The sequence below is a fragment of the Bubalus kerabau genome, chromosome 1 (assembly GCF_029407905.1).
Source record: "Bubalus kerabau isolate K-KA32 ecotype Philippines breed swamp buffalo chromosome 1, PCC_UOA_SB_1v2, whole genome shotgun sequence".
In the NCBI taxonomy this organism is placed as follows: Eukaryota; Metazoa; Chordata; class Mammalia; order Artiodactyla; family Bovidae; genus Bubalus; species Bubalus kerabau.
Window position 1 is genome coordinate 166,130,591 of NC_073624.1, and position 19,315 is coordinate 166,149,905.

Consider the following 19,315-nt stretch of genomic DNA (forward strand, 5'->3'; position numbering starts at 1 on the left):
AGCTGCCCTGTCACTTTCCCTGTAAACAATTCCAATGAGTCCGACATTTACAACTTTTGATAGCTCCCTACCTCCCAGGAGAAAGAGCCCAAGTTTCTCAAACTGGCATCAAGCTACCTTTCCCCTTGCATCGCCCACCACTCCCCTTCCTACCACGTCAGCTCCCCTCTCTGTGAGTGTCCTGTTCTTCCAGGACATAGCCTTGCCTTCCCACCTGGGTTCTCGTGGTCTCCTCCAAACCCTGTATCACTGCAGGGAAGGGTAATGGTATGCTCCAGAGGAAGGACAAGTCTGCAAAGCCACAGAGTTGGAAAGGCCTGGGGAAGGGGTGTGACGGAGGATGCCCATGCCAAGCGGCCCCCTGGCCTTGGTCCTGAAGGTCAGACCGTGGGCTGGGGAAGTGGGGACCTGTAGGAATGGCTAGATTCAGGCCTGCCTTCTTCACTGTGGACTCGCTGGCCTGGTATGAGCAGAGGCCGTCGTCTTGCTTCCCACTGTGATTCAGATGCCCAGTGGCTATTCATGGAGGGTCAGCTAAAAGAAGCCACCAGTACTTGAGAGCCAGGCAGCTCAGTGAGCAGATATTTGGGAAGTTGGAAGCAAAGAGACTGCAGCTGGTCTGACCAAGCAAGACTGCGGCACAGGGATAGGTCACAAGAGGTAGATTTAAGGGTGGTGCCCATGCCTGGGTGAGAGTTTTAGCACAGGGTCCCCCGAGTGAAAGGCCAAGACTTGTGTAGAAGCCGGCCTCTGGCTTCCTGCTACACAGCAGGTCCACAAGTTGACAACATTATGGGCAGAACGATTAAGTGAAGCACAGCAGCTCAATTTAACCCCGAAGAATCTTCTGTTTGCCCCAATTGTCTGAAAATTTCAGTTAAAAGCAAGCTCAAGTTCCCCAACAATTTCCTCTAGAATGTATCCAGGTGAGAGAGAGAAAAGGAGGGTCAGAGAAAGGCAGGCAGATGGACAGAGAGAAACAGGGAGAGGAAGAAGAGACAGGGCTGACTTAGGAAGAGCAGGGATGGGGTGGGGACGTGTCCCCCGCGTTGGATGACTCTCCTGTCCTGTCCGAAGCCTTCCTGAGAACGGCACTGCTGCTCCTTTCATACAAAGCTGACAAGCCGTGGTCAGATAGCACTAAAAAATTAATCCAACCTAAAGGAATAAAGTTCTGATGCATGCTGTAATATGGATAAACCTCCAAAGCGTCACACCAAGTCAAAGAAGCCAGACGTGGAAGAACACACACTGCGTGATTCCACTGATAAGAAAGATCCAGAATGGGTAATTCCACAAACAGAGGAAGCAGACTCGGGGTTGCCAGGGCTGGGGAAGGTGGGGAGCAGCTGTTTCATGTGGATGGGTTTTTTGGGGGGTTATGAAAATGTTTTGGAACTAGAGAGAGGTGATGGTTGTGGGACATCTTGAAATTGCCACTGAACTAATTACTCACTTTAAAATGGTTAATTTTAAATGAAGTTCATCACAAAAAAAACCTAAATTCTTTAAATTTAGGTATCTTGTGCAAGAGCTCCTTTGCCCTTTTCTCAAAGAATCAGCATCCTCTGAGGGCAGGGGACATTTGCCACACCATGGAAATCTGATAGCTGGAACCTTTTGAAAAAGTAAGTTTGTGGTAAGTTTCTGTTTGCCTCGGTCTTCAAAAATTTCAGTTAAAAGCAAGCTCAAGTCCCCCAGTAATCTCCTCTAGAATGTACCAGGGTAAGAGAGATGATCCCATAAACCCATCTGAGAAAAAAAATATCTGGAGATTTTACAGCCCCCCCGACCCAATGCATCAGGCCTAAACAGAGTCAAGGCTAATCTCAGCTGCTCCCCACTCCCTACTGTAAAAAGGAAGCTCCAGAGGAGTTAAACACGTGACAAGGACCTGCAGCACGTATCCAGCCCAGGGTGAGATCCCGGGGACCTGGCTTTGTGAATACAGGGCTTGATTCCGCATCCCTATGGAGCCCTTTGCAGACCAGAGTGAAGGCCGCCGTGTGATCTGGGGCCTCTCTGGGCTCTGTCTGGTGGCCTGGCTACACACAAAGTTCACCTGGCAACTGCTGATGTCCACAACCCGCCCCACACCAATTAAGCCTGATCTCCAGCATTCAAGAATGCCTGGGGAGGGACTTCCCTGGTGTGCTGCACTTCCGCTGCAGGGGACATGAGTTCCATCCCTGGTTGGGGAACTAAGATTTCCAGGCTGTAGAGTGCAACCGCCGCCCCCCTCCTCCACCCCCGCCAATGCCTGGGGATTTTTAAGAACTCCGGCATGATTCTAACATAGAGCCAGGTTGCGTGCCACTGACTCTGCTTCTCTGGCTAGCATCCAGGATTTCAATCGTCACCTGAAGGCACCGAGGCCCAGAGAACAAGCGATGTCGCCGCACAAGCCTTCAGCCAGCCAGGCACGACTCTCCCCCCAGCCAGCGCTTGTATGCCCACCCAGTGGTTGCCCCACTTTGTCTAAGTTATCTCCGGGACAGCCTATTGAAGACTACTGACTCACTCCAGTGTTCTTGCCTGGAGAATCCCAGGGATGGGGGAGCCTGGTGGGCTGCCATCTCTGGGGTCGCATAGAGTCGGACACGACTGAAGCGACTTAGCAGCAGCAGCAGAACCGTCCTTGCTGTTTCTGAATGAACTGCTGGGCTTGACTGCTTCCAAGCAAGATACAGGGCAGCCTTAGGATGCACCGCCTTCCCTGTGATGACTTTTTGCACCTGTGGTCTGTGGGTACACAGATTCTCACAAAATCTGGCTGTCATCAGAGCCCTGAGCCACTGGAGCCAGGGCCCTGACAGTTGTGGTCATGTTGAAGGCTCTGTTTTTCAGGCAGACATAACCAGCTCCTGAGTTCAGGGGTCAGGGCTAGGCCATCAGTCCGTGCCCGGGCCCTGGCCACAGACACCCCTAGAGGCTTTCTGTCAGCTTGTAAGACTGAGATAGCTCCTTTGGGTGGCCTCAAGTGACCCCATCCCCCAAGCAAGAAGCTAAGAACAAAGGTAATCATACTCCACATAGAATAAAATCAACTTCTTACCGAAATATCTGGCTGCCAATGTCCTCCTTTTGCTGGGAGCTGTCGGCAGCATAACGAAGCTGGCGCTCTATGTGCAAGCTTTCCTGTGTGTCCTCTTTATAAAGAACCAACCACATCCTCAAGCAGACAGGCTAATTCCTGTTTTCCAGTAATAGGAGATCAGCATCTATAGAAAAGAAATATATTTAGAATGCCCTTTATCTGGTGCTTTCTTGGATTTCAAACAAGAAGCTTCTCTATGAGGAATAAGTCCTTTAAATGCAAGCGTCCTAGGGACTGTGGAATGGCGTTGGGCAAGTCACAGACCACTGGGTATCAGTTCCTCAAATCTGCAGAATGGGAACAATGATGAACCACACCTCAGAGTGAACAGAGGGTCAATAAGGTGGTGGGTATAAAATGGCAAAGCCCTTCACACCTGTCAGATATGTCTAATCTTTTCAATTGGCTGGCCTCGATTTAAAAGGAGATGTGTTTTCCAGAGAGCTTCAAAACCAGCTACAGTGACCTGCCAACGTGAAATGTGATTTCCCAAACCCTCACCTGGTGTGCACAGCAGTCCTGTTAGCGGGGAGACGAAGGACACGGACCCCACACCCGGATGGGGAAACACAGCCCCAGCAGCACCCACGGCAGACCCTCCCCCTGGCACACTGCGGCTAACAGCATGACATCTCATTCCATTTCTGGAAATTTAGCATCATCATCGCATATTTTATAGCTGTGGAAAATGAAAAAGAAAAATCCTGATTAGAAAACAGCCAAGTGACGTTTATGTAGCCCTCAACATCACTGACATGGTGGTGCTGGCGACCGCCGGAAAGGCAGGGGCATGTCATCCTATTTAAATATGCAGGGAGTTTACACAGACTGAGCCCAACTCCTGGGGGCAGGGACAGCCAACAGAACGTTCCCTCGACCACCTTTCTTGTCTCCTTTGCTCCCCTGCCTCTGCTGTGTTGAATTTGCCTCATGTTTGTGATTATAGAACCAATCACTGTTTCTTTTTAAAGACTTTTTAAATGTGAGCCATTTAAAATTTTATTTTACTGAACTTGTTACAATACTGGTTTTGTTTTTTGGCCTTGAGGCATGTAGGGTCTTAGCTCCCTGTTCAGGGATGGAACCGACAACCCCTGCATTGGAAGGCAGTCTCCACCACTGGACTTCTAGGGCAGTCCCCCGGTCACTGTTACACAGACAGAGCAACAGCCCGCGGTCATTGTGGGCGTGTCCCTTCCACTCCCGACTGCGGGCGGCGGCACGGCACTCGGCAGGCTGCACCCTGCTCCATGCCTTGGGGACCAGGCACAGCTCCTGCTTCTGGTGTTCTCAGGGGAACACAGGGACAGCTCAGTACAGGGGCCAGGCTTGTTCTGCGGACTGACCTGGGGAAGCTGGGCACAGAAGCTGGTGGGTGAGAGTGAAACTGCTGGAAGAGAACAACAAAGCCCCAACCAGAGACGGCAGCATGTCCTTGGGACCAAGTGAACAGTGGCTTGGCTTGCAAAGGGAAGTCAGGGCAAAGAGCAGAGTGAGAAGAGAGATGGAGCCCAAAGCAGAGAGGCAGTGGAAGAGCAAAGCCAAGGAACTAGAGGAGCGTCAAGCCTGAGAACCTTGAAACCGGGACAGACCTCAGAGAACCTTGGAGACAGAGTGACATCTCTTCACACCCTCTAAGCACACAAGGCTGGGAAGGTGATGGAGGGGTGGGGAGTGAGAGGAAGGCGCCCATTGCAGGACCTGGTGTAGTAGTGGCTTTAGAATTAAAAACTCTGGGTTTGTGTCCAGGCCCAGTTTTTTTTTTTTTTTTTTTTTAAGTAGTGTAAATATGGACACGTGGCTGAAATAGGGCTACCAGCCTTAGCAAATAAAAATATGGAATTCCCTGTTATATAGTATAAATGTGCTACAAATATTTCAAGGGATATAACATTTACTATAAAGGTACTGTTGCTATTCATTGTTAGTAACTGATCTAAATTCTGATTTAACTCTGTGACCTATATTTTATCTGGCAACCATATGCCTTCTGAGTATCCATTTTTAGCTTTGGTCAAAAGAGGATGATTAGGTAAGATTCTTTCAGTTGCTGGAAACAAAAAAGACAATTAAAATTGGCTTAGAAGATAAGAGGAGTATTTTGGCTTCTTTATTGAGGAAGTTCTCACGATACGGACTTCAGGTATGGCTAGATCCCGCAGTTTGACAATGTCAACCAAGTCAGACTCTCCCTCTGCCCCTGTTCTCTAGTTTGCTTCCTGAGGTGTCTGCTTCATCTTCATTAAGACTGCCTTATTGAAAAACGCTAGAGTGGAGATCAAAGTGGGGGAACAGAAGGACCTGAAGCACACCTCCTCCCACAAAAACATCAAAAATGCATCTACATGGAGAACAGTTTTCACAGAACACTCACTGAACTCTGGCAGAAGACCTCACAAAACCAAACCGCAAAAAGATCACCATATAACTAGGTAGAACAGAGAAGAAAAGGAACTGGGATGGGACCTGTGTCCCTGGAAGGGAGCTGTGGAAGAGGAAAGGTTCCCTCATCCTGGGAATGCCCTTCGCCAACTGGGAGATCAGCCAGGATATTTAGAGGCTCAGAGGTGGGTGCAGCAGCCAGCCTGTGGCAGGTAGGGCAGAGAGAGACCGGCACATATGGTCCTGGCCAACTCGCTGCACTCCCCAGCCCGGGATGTACACCTGCCAGTGTGTGCTGTGGCTGGATACAGAAACTCAGGCTTCAGCGGACAGGCCAGGGGAGAGGACTTGATGTGGCTGCACAGACAGATGGAAGGCCTGGAGTGTGGTGCAGACTGCAACTGGGGGTGTATGCGGTACGGATCCCGGGCCCACTACAGGAGCCCCTCTGTCAACACATGTGAAGGGAGGGGGCACTCGGCCCTGCCATACCAGCCTTGTTTTGGCATGCTCAGAGTGGGCACAGCTCCACCATCAGAGGCTCTGGGAGCACATAAGTGCAGGGAGATTGCCCACACATGGAGGCAGGCTGAAATCTGAGCCAGTTCCTCATGGGTGCACAACTTGTAAGTGGGCATAAAATCTGAGTTGATTTCTTGTGGCTGCCTGAGAGATTTAGGCGGAAATATGCGAGTGCAGACCCTGTGGGAAATCCAAGGGGATTACTGGCACACCCCTGGCTGGGGCGGGTCTCCTATCAGCAATGGTGGGGTTTCAAGGGTACACTTACTCAGAGAAGGGGCCGAGGACTGGGCTGATTTCCAGCATTACCATGGAGCATCTGGGTGCACGACTGCGGTGGGTGCTGGTGGGTCTGCACCAATGGCTTTCTCAGCACAGCGTCTGGGGGACATCTGGGCTGATGGTCTGTATTCCCATGGCTGAAGTGGGGCTGAGGGCAGCGCCAACAACCGTGCACTCTGTAAGCACACACGCGTGGTGGATGACGTCACAGAGCATATGTCCCAGTGGGCAGCTCCTGCGGAGGGATACTCAGTGGCTCCACCCCCAGCAGGACTCCAGTCCCAGTTATCTCACATTGCAGCTTAGAACTGGATCTGGGGGCTTCTAATTCAACAACTGGGGAGCAGACTCTGCCCTAATGGGCAAAGAGGAGGCCCCACTCAACATCCAGTGCAAACTCTGTTCACCAAAACACCAATCATATCCCCCGCCAAGGGGACAATGACCAGCACACCCTAAGGAAAAGACATGGCAAGCATCCATACCAATAACAGCCCTTGCACCAAAACTATTAGACTCATGCAGGCGACACTCCCATATAAAAATAGCCCTTCAAGACCACAGCAGATAACTGTTTTTCCTAAGTTCAGAGTCAGAGAAATATAAGAAAAATAAAGGAGAGGAAGTACCCCAATAAAAGAACAAGAAAATCCCCTGAAAGAAACAATGAAATAGACCTTTCCAGTCTACCAGACCCTGAGTTCAAAAGAGGGTAATAAAAATACTGAAAGGATTAAGAAAAGCTATTGATAGAAATGTTGATCACTGTAACAAGAAGCCAGGAACTATAAAGAGGAGCCAATCAGAATGAGAAAACACAGCTGCTAAGATGAAAACCAAGCTAAAGACAACCAAGAGAAAACTAAATAACACAGAAGAATGAGTAAGTGATCTGGAAGACAGAAGAATGGAAATCACCCATTCAGAATAGCAGATAGGAAGACAAATTAAAAAAAACATGATATATGAAACTTATGGGATAATATAAAGTGTGCCAATCTATGCATAATAAGGGATTTCAGAAGGAGAAAAAAGAGAAAGGGGACTGAAAACAGCAAAAGTTACAAAGGGAGGATTCTAAAGGCAGCAAAAGAAAAACAAAGCGTAACAGGGAAGTTATCAGCTGATTTCTCTACTGCAGGATAGAAGGGCATGGCAAGATGTACTCAAAGTCTTGAAAGGGAAAAATCTGCAAGCTATATTGTCAGGATACTCTAACCAGCAAGATTATCATTTAGAACAGAAAAAGAAATAAAGAATTTCTCAGGTAAGCAAAAACTAAAAGAATACAGCAATTCTAAGTCCATTGTATTAATAAAAGAAATATTGAAAGTTCTTTTCTAAATAGAAAATAAACAAAAATCTTTAGGAAAGAGAAAAATCAAATCAGGAAAAGCAAATATAAAAAAAAAGATTGTATAGAGATCACTTAAAAAGCAAGTACAGTACATAGATTAAAAAAATTAAAAAAATTTATGAAAGTGATTATAACTACCATGAACAGCAAAAGGATAACATGAAGATGTAAAATAAGACATTAAAATCATAAAATGTAGGGAAGGAGAGTAAGAAAATTAAATTTTTTTTTAAAAATGTGTTTGAGCTTATATGACTACCAGCATAAGCCAAATAGATATAGTAATGTGTTAACATCCTTGGAAACGAGAATAACCATAAATAAAAAAACATATAATAGATTCACAAAACTAAAAAGAACAGAACTCAAGCATAATGCAAAAGAAAACCATTAAACCACAAAAGGAAAAACAGAAAGGAAAGGAACAAAGAAGAAATAAAAAATCAACTGGAAAGCAAGGTTTAAAATGGCAATAAACACATACCTGGCAATAATCACCTTAAGTGTCAATGAACTAAATGCTCTGAACAAAAGACAGAGTAGCAGTTGGGGTTTAGTTGATAAGTTGTTTTCTGACTCTCTTGTGACCCCAGGGACTGTAGCCTGCCAGGCTCCTCTGTCCATGTGATCTCCCAGGCAAGAATACCAGAGTGGGTTGCACTTCATTTTCCAGGGGATCTTCCTGACCCAGGGATCGAAACCATGTCTCCTGCATTGGCAGGCAGAGTCTTTACCACTGAGCTACCTTGCATTTCTTTACACTAACAATAAAATAGAGGAAGAAAAAGTAAGAAAAAAAAATCCCTTTTAAAATTGCATAAACAATACTTAGGAATAAACCTGACCAAGAAGGTGAAAGACTTACATGTTGAAAGCTATAAAACACTGATAAAGGAAATTGCAGATGATTCAAAGAAATGGAAAAATAGCCCATGCTCTTGGATTGGAAGAATTAATATAGCTTAAATGGCCAGATTACCCAAAGCATGTTACAGATTTAAAGAGATCCCTATCAAATTACCCATGAAATTTTTCACAGAACTAAAATAAATAATCCTAAAATTTATATTGAGTCACAAAAGGCCCTGAATTACCAAAGCAATTCTGAGGAAAAAGAACTGAGCTGGAGGCATAACCCTCCCAGACTTCAGAGAATATTACAAAGCTACAGTAATCAAAATAGCACAATATTGGCACAAAAACAGACACATAGATCAATGGAACAGGACACAGAGCCCAGAAATAAACCCACACACCTACAGACAATTAACCTTTCACAGAAGAGGCAAGAATATACAGCGGGGAAAAGACAGTCTCTTCAGTAAGAGGTGCTGGCAAAATGGGGCAGCTACATGTAAATGAATGAAATTAATCTAACACCATACACAAAAATAAACTCAAAATAGATTAAAAACCTACATGTAATACCAGACACTTTAAAACTCATAGAGGAAAACACAGAACACTCTTTGAAAGGAATTGCAGCAATATTTTTTGATCTGTCTCCTACAGTAATGGAAATAAAAGGAAAAATAAACAAGTTGGACCTAATTTAACTTAAAAGCTTTTGTATAGCAAAGGAAACCATAAATAAAACAAAAAGACAACCTACAGAATAGGAGAAAATATTTGCAAATGATGAGACCAACAAAGGATCAATTTCCAAAATATACAAACAGCTCATATATCTCAGTATTAAAGAAAACAAAACCCAAAATCTTAAAGATGCGCAGAAGATCTAAGTAGACATTTCTCCAAAGAAGACATACAGATGGCCAACAGGCACATGAAAAGCTGCTCAACATCGCTATTAGAGAAATGCAAATCAGAACTACAGTGAGACACCACCCCACACTGGTCAGAAAGGCCATCACCATAAAGTCTATAAATAATAAATGCTGGCGAGAGTGTGAAGAAAAGGGAACCCTCCTACACTGTTTGTGGGAATGTAAATTGGTACAGCCACCATGGAGAACAGTGCAGATTCCGTAAAGAGCTAAAACTAGAGCTAGCATATGCTCCAGCAATCTCAGTCCCCAACAAATATCTGGAGAAAACTCTAACTGAAAAAGATATGTGCTCTCTAATGTACATAGCAGCACTAATTACAATAGCCAAGACATGGAAGGAACCCAAACACCCAATTACAGATGAACGGATACAGAAAACAGACAGGGCAGTAGGCCTCTGTCTCCTCTGTGTCAAGTGCCCTGGGCAGGCCCCTGCCTCTCCCTGCCCACCTGCATCAGAGTACAGGGGGCATGACTGCACCATATATGACATATATGTATCTTTATGCATATATATATATGATAGAATATTACTTAGCCATAAAAATGAATGCCATAACATCAATTGCAACAACATGGATGGACCTAGAGATTATCATATTAGATGAAGTAAGGAAGAAAGAGAAACGTAATTTCGTATGATATCACTTATGTGTGGAATCTAAAACGATGCAAATGAATTTATATACACAGAAAACAAACTTATGGTTATTACCAAAAGGGAAAAGGTGGGCGGAAGGATAAATTAGAAATTTGGGAATAAGAGATACACACTGCTATATATAAAGTAGATGAACAGCAAGGTCCTACTGTAGAGCACAGGGAACTATATTTGATATAGTGTATTAATCTATAATGGAAAAGAATCTGAAAAAGAATATATATGCATACATATATGTATATTCACAAACATAAAACTAGATCGCTTTGCTGTACACCAGAAACCAACACAACACTGCAAATCAGGGATGCTTCAATTAAAAAAGATGTCAAGGCAATTCAGCAGGAAAAGGAGAGTCTTTTCATAAATGACATTGGAAAGAAATAGACACAAGGAAAAGAATGAATACCATACAAACAAACTAACACAAAATGAAGCACAGCCCTAACATCTACTTCTGCTTTATTGACTACGCCAAAGCCTTCGACTGTGTGGATCACAACAAACTGGAAAATTCTTAAAGAGATGGGAATACCAGACCACCTGACCTGCCTCCTGAGAAATCTGTATGCAGCTCAAGAAGCAACAGTTAGAACTGAAGATGGAACAACGGACTGGTTCCAGTTTGGGAAAGGGCTACGTCAAGGCTGTATATTGTCACCCTGTTTATTTAACTTATATGCAGAGTACATCGTGAAAAATGCCAGGCTGTATGAAGCACCAGCTGGGATCAAGATTGCTGGGAGAAATATCAATAATCTCAGATATGCAGATGATACCACTCTTATGGCACAAAGCAAAGAGGAACTGAAGAGTCTCTTGATGAAAGTGAAAAAGGAGAGTGAGAAAGCTGGCTTGAAACTCAACGTTCGGAAACGAAGATCGTGGCATCTGGTCCCATCACTTCATGGCAAATAGATGGGGAAACAATGGAAACAGTGACAGATTATTTTTTGGGCTCCAAGGTCACTGCAGATGGTGACTGCAGCCATGAAATTAAAAGACACTTGTTCATTGAAAGAAAAGCTATGACAAATCTAGACAGCGTATTAAAAAGCAGAGACATCACTTTGCCGACAAAGGTCCGTCTAGTCAAAGCTATGGCTTTTCCAGTAGTCATGTATGAATGTGAGAGTTGGATCATAAAGGAGGCTGAGCACCAAAGAATTGATGCATTTGAACTGTGGTGCTGGAGAAGACTCTTGAGAGTCTCTTGGACTGCAAGGAGATTCAACCAGTCAATCCTAAAGGAAATCAGTCCTAAATTGGAAGGACATGTATGGATGTGAGAGTTGGACTGTGAAGAAGGCTGAGTGCCGAAGAATTGATGCTTTTGAACTGTGGTGTTGGAGAAGACTCTCAAGAGTCCCTTGGACTGCAAGGAGATCCAACCAGTCCATTCTGAAGGAGATCAGCCCTGGGATTTCTTTGGAGGGAATGATGCTGAAGCTGAAACTCCAGTACTTTGGCCACCTCATGCGAAGAGTTGACTCATTGCAAAAGACTGATGCTGGGAGGGATTGGGGGCAGGAGGAGAAGGGGACAACAAAGGATGAGATGCCTGGATGGCATCACTGACTCAATGGACATGAGTCTGAGTGAACTCCGGGAGTTGGCGATGGACAGGGAGGCCTGGTGTGCTGCAATTCATGGGGTCGCGAAGAGTCGGACACGACTGAGCAACTGAACTGAATTGATGCTAAAGTTGAAGCTCCAATACTGTGGCTACCTGATGAGAAGGACTGAACTCATTGGAAAAGTCCCTGATACTGGGAAAGACTGAAGGCAGGAGAAGGGGATGACAGAGGATGAGATGGTTGGATGGCATTACTGACTCGATGGACATGACTTTGAGCAAGCTCTGGGAGTTGGTGATGGACAAGGAGGCCTGGTGTGCTGTAGTCCATTGGGTCGCAAAGAGTCAGACATGACTGAGTAGCTAACACTTTCACTTTACTTTTTCTTCAAAATATAATTTCAGCACATAACCAATAAAAGATTACTGATGAGAAAAAAAAATTGCTGGACACCAACTTCAGGAGCTAATACTTCCTCCTTCATGTGTAGCAGGAAGAAGAAATATACCCCTAGTGAGTCTCTTAGAAGTGCTGGGAAGCTCTCCCTCTCTATTTCTTCAAACATCTCTTCCCTCATGACCTTGACTGGGCAAACAATCCATCCCTGAAACAATCCTGATGGTTGTGGAAAGTGGTGCATTGATTGCCTAAAGTAACCTGCTCTCATCTGCTGGGCGGCGCAGGCTTGCACAATGCATCTGGGCTGGTCCAGAGTAGAGGAAGATGCTAAAAGAGATGCCAGGGCACCGTGATCAAGAAGAGGGGAGAAGAGCTCTAAAAATACAATGTCCCCTGCAGGGTGCTCTGAGGGTAAGGTAAATGAGGCTGACCCGTGTGTGTGTGTGTGTGTGTGTGTGTGTGTAATAATGTTAGTTCTTCCTCTTGGATGTGTTGATGGCCCTTCTTACCTTTCCCAACCCCTGCCCTTCTCCTGGCCAAGTCTATGCCCCAATCTCAGCTCTGCCATCTCAGAACAGAGGCCTCCCTGGGAGATGGCAGCGGGGCCTCAGTCCTACCTGTGCCAGGTGCCCTGGGCAGGTCCCTGCCCCTCACTGCCCACTTGCACCAGGGGGGAATGCATACGTGTATGAGTGTGGGGGGGCATGATTTGCATCACGAGGGTTCTGGTTGGAGGTGTGACCTTCACTGACCTCAGCCTGCAGCAGAATGACAAGGCCCAGGGGCATGGGCATCTGCTTTGAGGAAAATGTGGGTGGAAGGGCTGGTATGGTGGGCTCTGCTCTCCAGCTGGGGGAGAGGGGCAAGAGACTGCTCTCTAACCACCCACCCCAGCCCTTGCCTGCCCCTCACCTACCTTTCTCGGCAGCTGTGTTCCAGGGCAGGCGACAGCCCAGTTAAGCTCAGCACAGAAGGGGCACAGCTCCCCTGCCTGTGGCACTGTGCCCTGAAGAACAGTCCTGGAGAGCAAGCTGGGGGATGTCTCAGCCAGGAGCAGCTCTGGCTGGCACCGGCCACATAGCCAACGGGCTCACTGTACGGGTGGGTCTGGGAGCACCAGGTCTTCCTGGATTCAGGCCACTGTGCCCTGTACCTGGGCATCACCTCATCCACAGGCGTTACTAAAAATGACAGCTAGCACTTAGTAGGCAGTGCCTATAGACCAAACACATTAACTTGACAGCTGCTGCTGCTAAGTCGCTTCAGTCGTGTCCAACTCTGTGCGACCCCATAGACGGCAGCCCACCAGGCTCCCCCGTCCCTGGGATTCTCCAAGCAAGAACACTGGAGTGGGGTGCCAAGCACCCAGAGGTAAATGTTTCAGTGGGGTTGTGAGTCACCCCGAGTCACCGAGTTTAACACGGTGAAGGTGTGGGGATTCAAACCCAGATTGCTCTTGCATTCCCTGCCCTCCCTTCCTTCATGGTCCTGGACTGGCTTCCCCATGGGTTCACCCTATGGCTCCTCATTCATCTCCTAGCAGGTTCCCTGCTGCCAGCGGGTGTGAGCACAGGGTACACGACACCCATCACCAGGAGGACATCTGGGCCCAGAAGGCGAGGGGCTGGCCCAGGTTTCCAGGAAAGCTGCCTGGGTGTTGCCAGGTCAGGGTCTGCTCACCTGGTATGGGGGAGCTGGACGCCTCCATTTCCCAGAACCTGTTCGGAGTTCCCTCTTTTTAAGGCACTGCCTGGAGGAAGCGCCGGATCCCTGCCCCCTCTCGTCACCCCGGAGGCCCTCCGTGGCCTTGGCCCTGCCCCCAGACCCCATGTGACCAGCGGGCAGGGGAGGTGGGCAGGACCAGGAGGAAGCTGCCCAGGACGAACATCGTCAGTCGGATCCAGGCTTCCCGGCTCCTCGGGCCCTCTGGGGATGGTGCACTGACGGCCGTCCTTGGCCTGCTAAGAGGCTGCCGCAGCCTCGGCTCAGGAAACATTCCACGGGTGCAGCTGACCTCTGCCAGGAAAGGATGGGGCAGGGCGGCTCGCAGTTGCGAGCCTGGGGTTTGACTTGGTGCAGCGCGCCCCCTGGTGGGCACCCTCATGCACTGCTTCCCACGCCCCTGGACCTCTCCCTCGCAGCCCCGTCTCTGCATCCCTCCCGGGCTCTGGACCCGCAAATGTCAATTCGCCCCACCCTCATCTGTAGCCTCACCTTTCCTGGGGCCAGGGGCGGCTCGCAGGGTATGCGGGCTTCCTGGGGCTTCCTGTGCAGGCTTCCTCCGAGCAGAGCAGCTGAATTGCGCACAGCTGATCCAGTTCTGTCTGGAGTGAGGGGAGGAAGTTGGGGCTGGAGAAGTCATTAGCAGGGGAGGAGCCCGCAGGTTGCAGAGGGAGGAGCTGGGCCACTTTTCAAAGTTCCAGCATCACCCAGATCTCCCCAATCTGTGGATTGGGAAGCAGGTCAGAAACATTCGGTCCATTTCCCAAGGTGACAGATTGCATCTCTGAGACTTGAAACCAAGGTCTGCAGCTGATTGCTAAGCTTTTGAAAATCAAGGCTAAGGAGGGAAGTAGGCAGGTGGCCCTCAGTCTCCTGCCTCCCAGTGGGGCTCTCTGCATGACTTCGCCCCCTTTGCCGAGAGTGGACTCAGAGTGGCCCCTCATTCTTGTCCTCCCTGACCAAGGCAGGGGGAGCTGGCCATGGACTGGTGCCTGATTCGGCATCTGGGCAGAGCAGGGGCTGGGGTGGAGGCTCCATCAATCCAGGCTCAGGGAGGGGACGATGGCCAAGGCGGATGATCACTCACCCTAATCACTGCGATAACCTCTTGCCAGCCCTGGGGGACTGCTGGGAGTGGGGCGGGGTGGGCCATGGTGGAGACGGACCTCTGGCACAGGTAAGGAAGCCCATGACCTGAGCAAGGACCAGAGCTCAGGGATCCTGAGGAGCAAGATGTAATGTCCTGCTCTTGGCCTTTCTAGGGGGACTCAGCTGGAAAGCAGCAGACCGGGCCTTCTCTGTGCTTGCACTGAGGCGGGCTAGCGCTCTGTCCAGGCCTTCTGGGAGAGGCTGGAGCTGGCGTGGAAAGAACCAGGGTGTTGGAGTCAAGCACCATTGAATTTGAGTCCTGCCGTGGACCCTTCCCAGCTGGGTTAGTAACACTGTCTCTCTGCACCCCATTCCCAATCTGTAAAATAAGAATGATAATACAGCGGACTCCAGGGTCTGTTGTGAGGATTGAGGAGGTAAGTCATGCAGAGAACTCGGGTACATGCCGGTGCTAGGGGATTTTTGTTTGTTTTTTACCTAGCAAAGTTGTTTGGTTTTTCTAGTTGCTATAAATTATAATCATAGGAAGGCTACATATTGTTTTATGAGTTTAAGTATTGAAGTTGATGCTGGAGCCCAGAGATTGCTTCCCCCTTCTTTTGAAGAGGTTTCCCACTATTAGGTAGAAGAAACACTGGGACGAGGGGCCTTAGTGCCCCGACCAAGAGGGTCTCACCTGAGAGCTATGGTAAAGCATCTTCCTCTCTTGTAAAGTTTTGGGGACCGTTCCCCAGTGCCCCCGTTGCTACTCACATACACATCCCAGCTTAGTAGACAGTGATGGTCCAGTGGCTAAGACTCTGTGCTCCCAATGCACGGGGCCCAGGGTCAACCCCTAGCTAGGGAACTAGATCCCACGTTCCACAACTTAGACTTCATGTGCCGCAAAGAAGGTTGAAGATCTCATGTGCTGCAACTGGAGCCTGGTGCAGCCGAACAAACAAACAAATACTAGAAAGAAAAGAAACACCAAGCTAATTATAATGTGAAAGTGTTAGTTGCTAGCCCACCAGACTCCTACGTCCATGGAGTTCTCCAGGCAAGAATACTGGAGTGGGTAGCCATTCCCTTCTCCAGGGGACCTTCCTGACCCAGGGATCAAACCCGGGTCTCCTGCGCTGCAGGCAGATTCTTTACCGACTGATCCACCAGGGAAGCCTAATTATAATACGGGTACCGAGTAATCCTGACTGTAATTGGCAACTGTGGCCACAAGGTGGCGGTCTCCACACACGGCTTCCAGCATTCCTGGGCTTTTCAGCTGTGAGCCGCCACCAATCCGAGGAGGCCCTTCTGTCGGGGTGGGAGTCTCTGTTGGCCTCAGGGAGCTCAGAGGAGTCACCTGCATAGCACCTATTATGCAGGGAAACACATACTTCTGGGGGCGTTCAGGGCTGGGACTAGGGTAAGGCCAGTGAGGCATCTGGGGTACAAATTTTAAGGAGGCTGTGAGTGCCTCACTTGCTTCACCCTCATCAGGCCCTGGGTCCACGGAGCTGGGGCGGGTATGTGAGTAGTAACATGGGCACCGGGAAATGGTCCCCGAGACCACAGCGCAGAGGAAGGTGCTTTACTATAGCTCTTGTAGGGGCACTAGGGCCTGTTGCCCTCAGGGTACAGCCAGGATCATCAGATGTACTTTCTGGGAGGGAACTAACAGGAATGCACAGGGTGCTGCCCCATCTCCAATCCCACTCGAGTCAGAGGCACGCGTGAGTGTGGCAAGCGGAGGCCAGCAGTGGGCTGCGCAGGGCGCCCGCCGCGCTGGAGGCCCCGCTCCTGACTTGCCGCCTTTCGCGGCTCCACTGAGACGGAGGAATGGCTGTGTTCTAACAGAAGCACAGTGGCCCTGGCAGCCGTGGCAGGTGGGTCTCTGCCCGTGGTCTGAGTCCTCGGTATCACTGATGACATAGAAAAACAAAGCAGTGGGCAGTGTGGCCCCTGGAAGCTGGGTGAGAAGAGCTGATCAGTAAAGAAAGCATGGGATGGCGGCTGTACAGGTGGAAGAAGAAGTCAGCAAACATTTTGGTAAGTCTAAATCATCATTATGTGTAAAAGAAATGAGAGGAGTGAATTAAGGTGGGGGTGTGAGGAGCAGGGTGGAAACAAAATCACACATGACACGAGAGCCAGTACTGAACACAGTGGCATCTGCAACAAGACTGGGGAGAGTCAGAGCGCTGAGACTCCCGGTACTTGGGTTTTAGCTCTGGTTGAGCACTGTCCAGTATGGATATAATGTGAGTCATACATGTAATTAAAATTTTGTTAGCAGCCACCTTCAAAAGAGGAGGTGAAATTAGTTTAATAATATATTTTATTTAATGCAATATATGCAAAATCTTATAATTTCAACATGTAATCAATATAAATATTACTACTGAACGATTTTATATTCTTTATATACTAAGTTTTCCAAGATCTGGTATGCTGCTGCTGCTAAGTCACTTCAGTCATGTCCGACTCTGTGTGAACCCATAGACGGCAGCCCACCAGGCTCCCCCGTCCCTGGGATTCTCCAGGCATGAACACTGGAGTGGGTTGCCGTTTCCTTCTCCAATGCATGAAAGTGAAAAGGGAAAGTGAAGTCCCTCTGTCGTGTCCGACTCGTAGTGATCCCATGGACTGCAGCCCACCAGGCTCCTCCGTCCATGGGATTTTCCAGGCAAGAGTATTGGAGTGGGGTGCCATTGCCTTCTCCAGATCTGGTATGTTATTTACATTTATAATGTAAATCTCAATTTAGATGCTAAATTTCCATTGGAAATATTTCACCTATATTTAGATTTCACAAAATTTAGTGTTGAAAGAGGTGATTCATCTATCCAAATTGCTCCAAACATCTGTAAAAGCTTTTCAATAACTGTATTGTATATCAATTTTAAAATAATAATTTAAATTAATTAAAATAAAAATTAATGGTTTGGTTGATCCCATTTCAACTGCTAAACAGCCAAAGGAGGCTAAGGCCCACTGTATTGTGCAATGAGGCACTAGACATTGTAAAGTCAAATATGAATGCTAAAATTTGAAGAGGAACAAGTGAAGGAGCAGAATGTATAACTTCTAAACCAGTAGAGGGAGATAAAGACAGAAAAAAGGACTAATATATTCAACAGGAGGAAGAAAGGGAGGAAAAAAAACTTGAAAGGACAATCATGGCAAAAGAAAACCCCAAAGAAGAAAGTAAAAAATAGGTATAACTCTATCAGTATCATAGTAGATGTAAATAGATTAAGCTCACATATTAAAAGCTAGAGATACTTAGGTTTGATTTTAAAATTATAGCTGTATGCAAAAGACTTAAACTATAAGAACACAGAAATACTTAAAATAAATGAATTAAAAATGATACACCAGCCAAATACTAGCTACAAGAAAACTTTGTAGTGATACTAATATGAAATAAAATAGAATAAGGAAAGAGCTTTATTGAGGACAAAGATTGTCAACACAAGATGGTAAAAGGGACAAGTCTCAGAGATGCGAAAGTCTTGAACCTATAAATACCTAATAGCAAACCCTGGGAGGGAGAAACCCAATCAGATGTGCCAGTTTCCTGGCTTTGATATAGTAGTATATTTACTTGAGATGTAGTCATTGGGGCAGACTAGGTAAAAGGTATGTGGGAACTCTGAGTAATTTTTGCAGCTTCCTATGAATCTATTATTATTTCAAAATGAAAAGTTTAAAACATAGAATATAAAATAGTGAATACTCACTAAAAGCAACTATATACATTCCTAATCTATTATATATGCACATAGAAAGGTCATTTTAGGATGTTAAAACTTTGCTAATGTATATAATTTATCATCCTTTTAAAGATTTCTCTAAAGATCAAAAGGCAAAATGCATATGATAATTAGTATATATAATTCCCCTTCTCCCATCAAGAGGTGGGACATGATGCTCTGAAATTTCTGCACATAGCCTCTAAGAAATCTGCCATCTTCATTTTCTCTCCCTGGGAGTTCAGCTGCCCTGTGGTTTAAAGCGTGTGTTCTAGTCCAGTGAGTGATGAGAGGCCATGTGGGGAAAGAAAAGTTGCCAGGAGCACCGAGGTACCAGTCCTGTGAATAAAGATTCTTGGATGTTCCAGCCCCTCCTAGCCCCCGAGTGAATGCAGATGGTGGCCCCCAGCCCGCACTATGCGAGTGAGAGAACTGCCCAGCTGAGCCCTGGCTGCTTCCTGTCCCATGGAATCGTGAGATGCGATAAACAGCTACTATTTTAAGCCATTATATTTTGTCACACACCAGTAGATACCTGAGACACTCTTCAATAAAACTTGGAAACATTTGACAATTAAATGTTTGACTGAGCACCTACTGTTTGCCAGGTTCTGTGCTCTGGGCAGGGACTACAGAATGAGCAAGAAAGAGTCCCTGACTCAAGAGCTCACAAACTGGAAAA

General features: G+C 47.1%; 1 protein-coding gene and 1 long non-coding RNA gene across 5 annotated transcripts in view; one reads left to right on the forward strand and one right to left on the reverse strand.

Moving 5' to 3' along the window:
- ARHGAP22 (Rho GTPase activating protein 22) overlaps positions 1-14,388 on the reverse strand; it is a 178,193-nt gene extending 163,805 nt beyond the window's left edge. For 2 of the 4 annotated variants that reach the window (XM_055538358.1, XM_055538326.1), the window contains exons 1-2: positions 6,270-6,452; positions 3,056-3,776 (exon numbers count right to left, since the gene is read on the reverse strand). In XM_055538358.1, the coding sequence (XP_055394333.1) occupies positions 3,056-3,107 (52 nt within the window). In that variant the 5' untranslated portion in view covers positions 3,108-3,776; positions 6,270-6,452. Of the gene's footprint in view, positions 1-3,055; positions 3,777-6,269; positions 6,453-14,281 lie in introns of those variants that run through there. The other 2 variants (XM_055538346.1, XM_055538336.1) reach the window with 2 other exon arrangements.
- Positions 14,389-15,089: 701 nt separating this feature from the next.
- LOC129641868 (uncharacterized) lies at positions 15,090-19,064 on the forward strand. The gene is made up of 3 exons (XR_008709490.1): positions 15,090-15,221; positions 16,736-16,927; positions 19,002-19,064. It is a non-coding gene; the product is annotated as an uncharacterized LOC129641868 (long non-coding RNA).
- Positions 19,065-19,315: the final 251 nt, after the last annotated feature.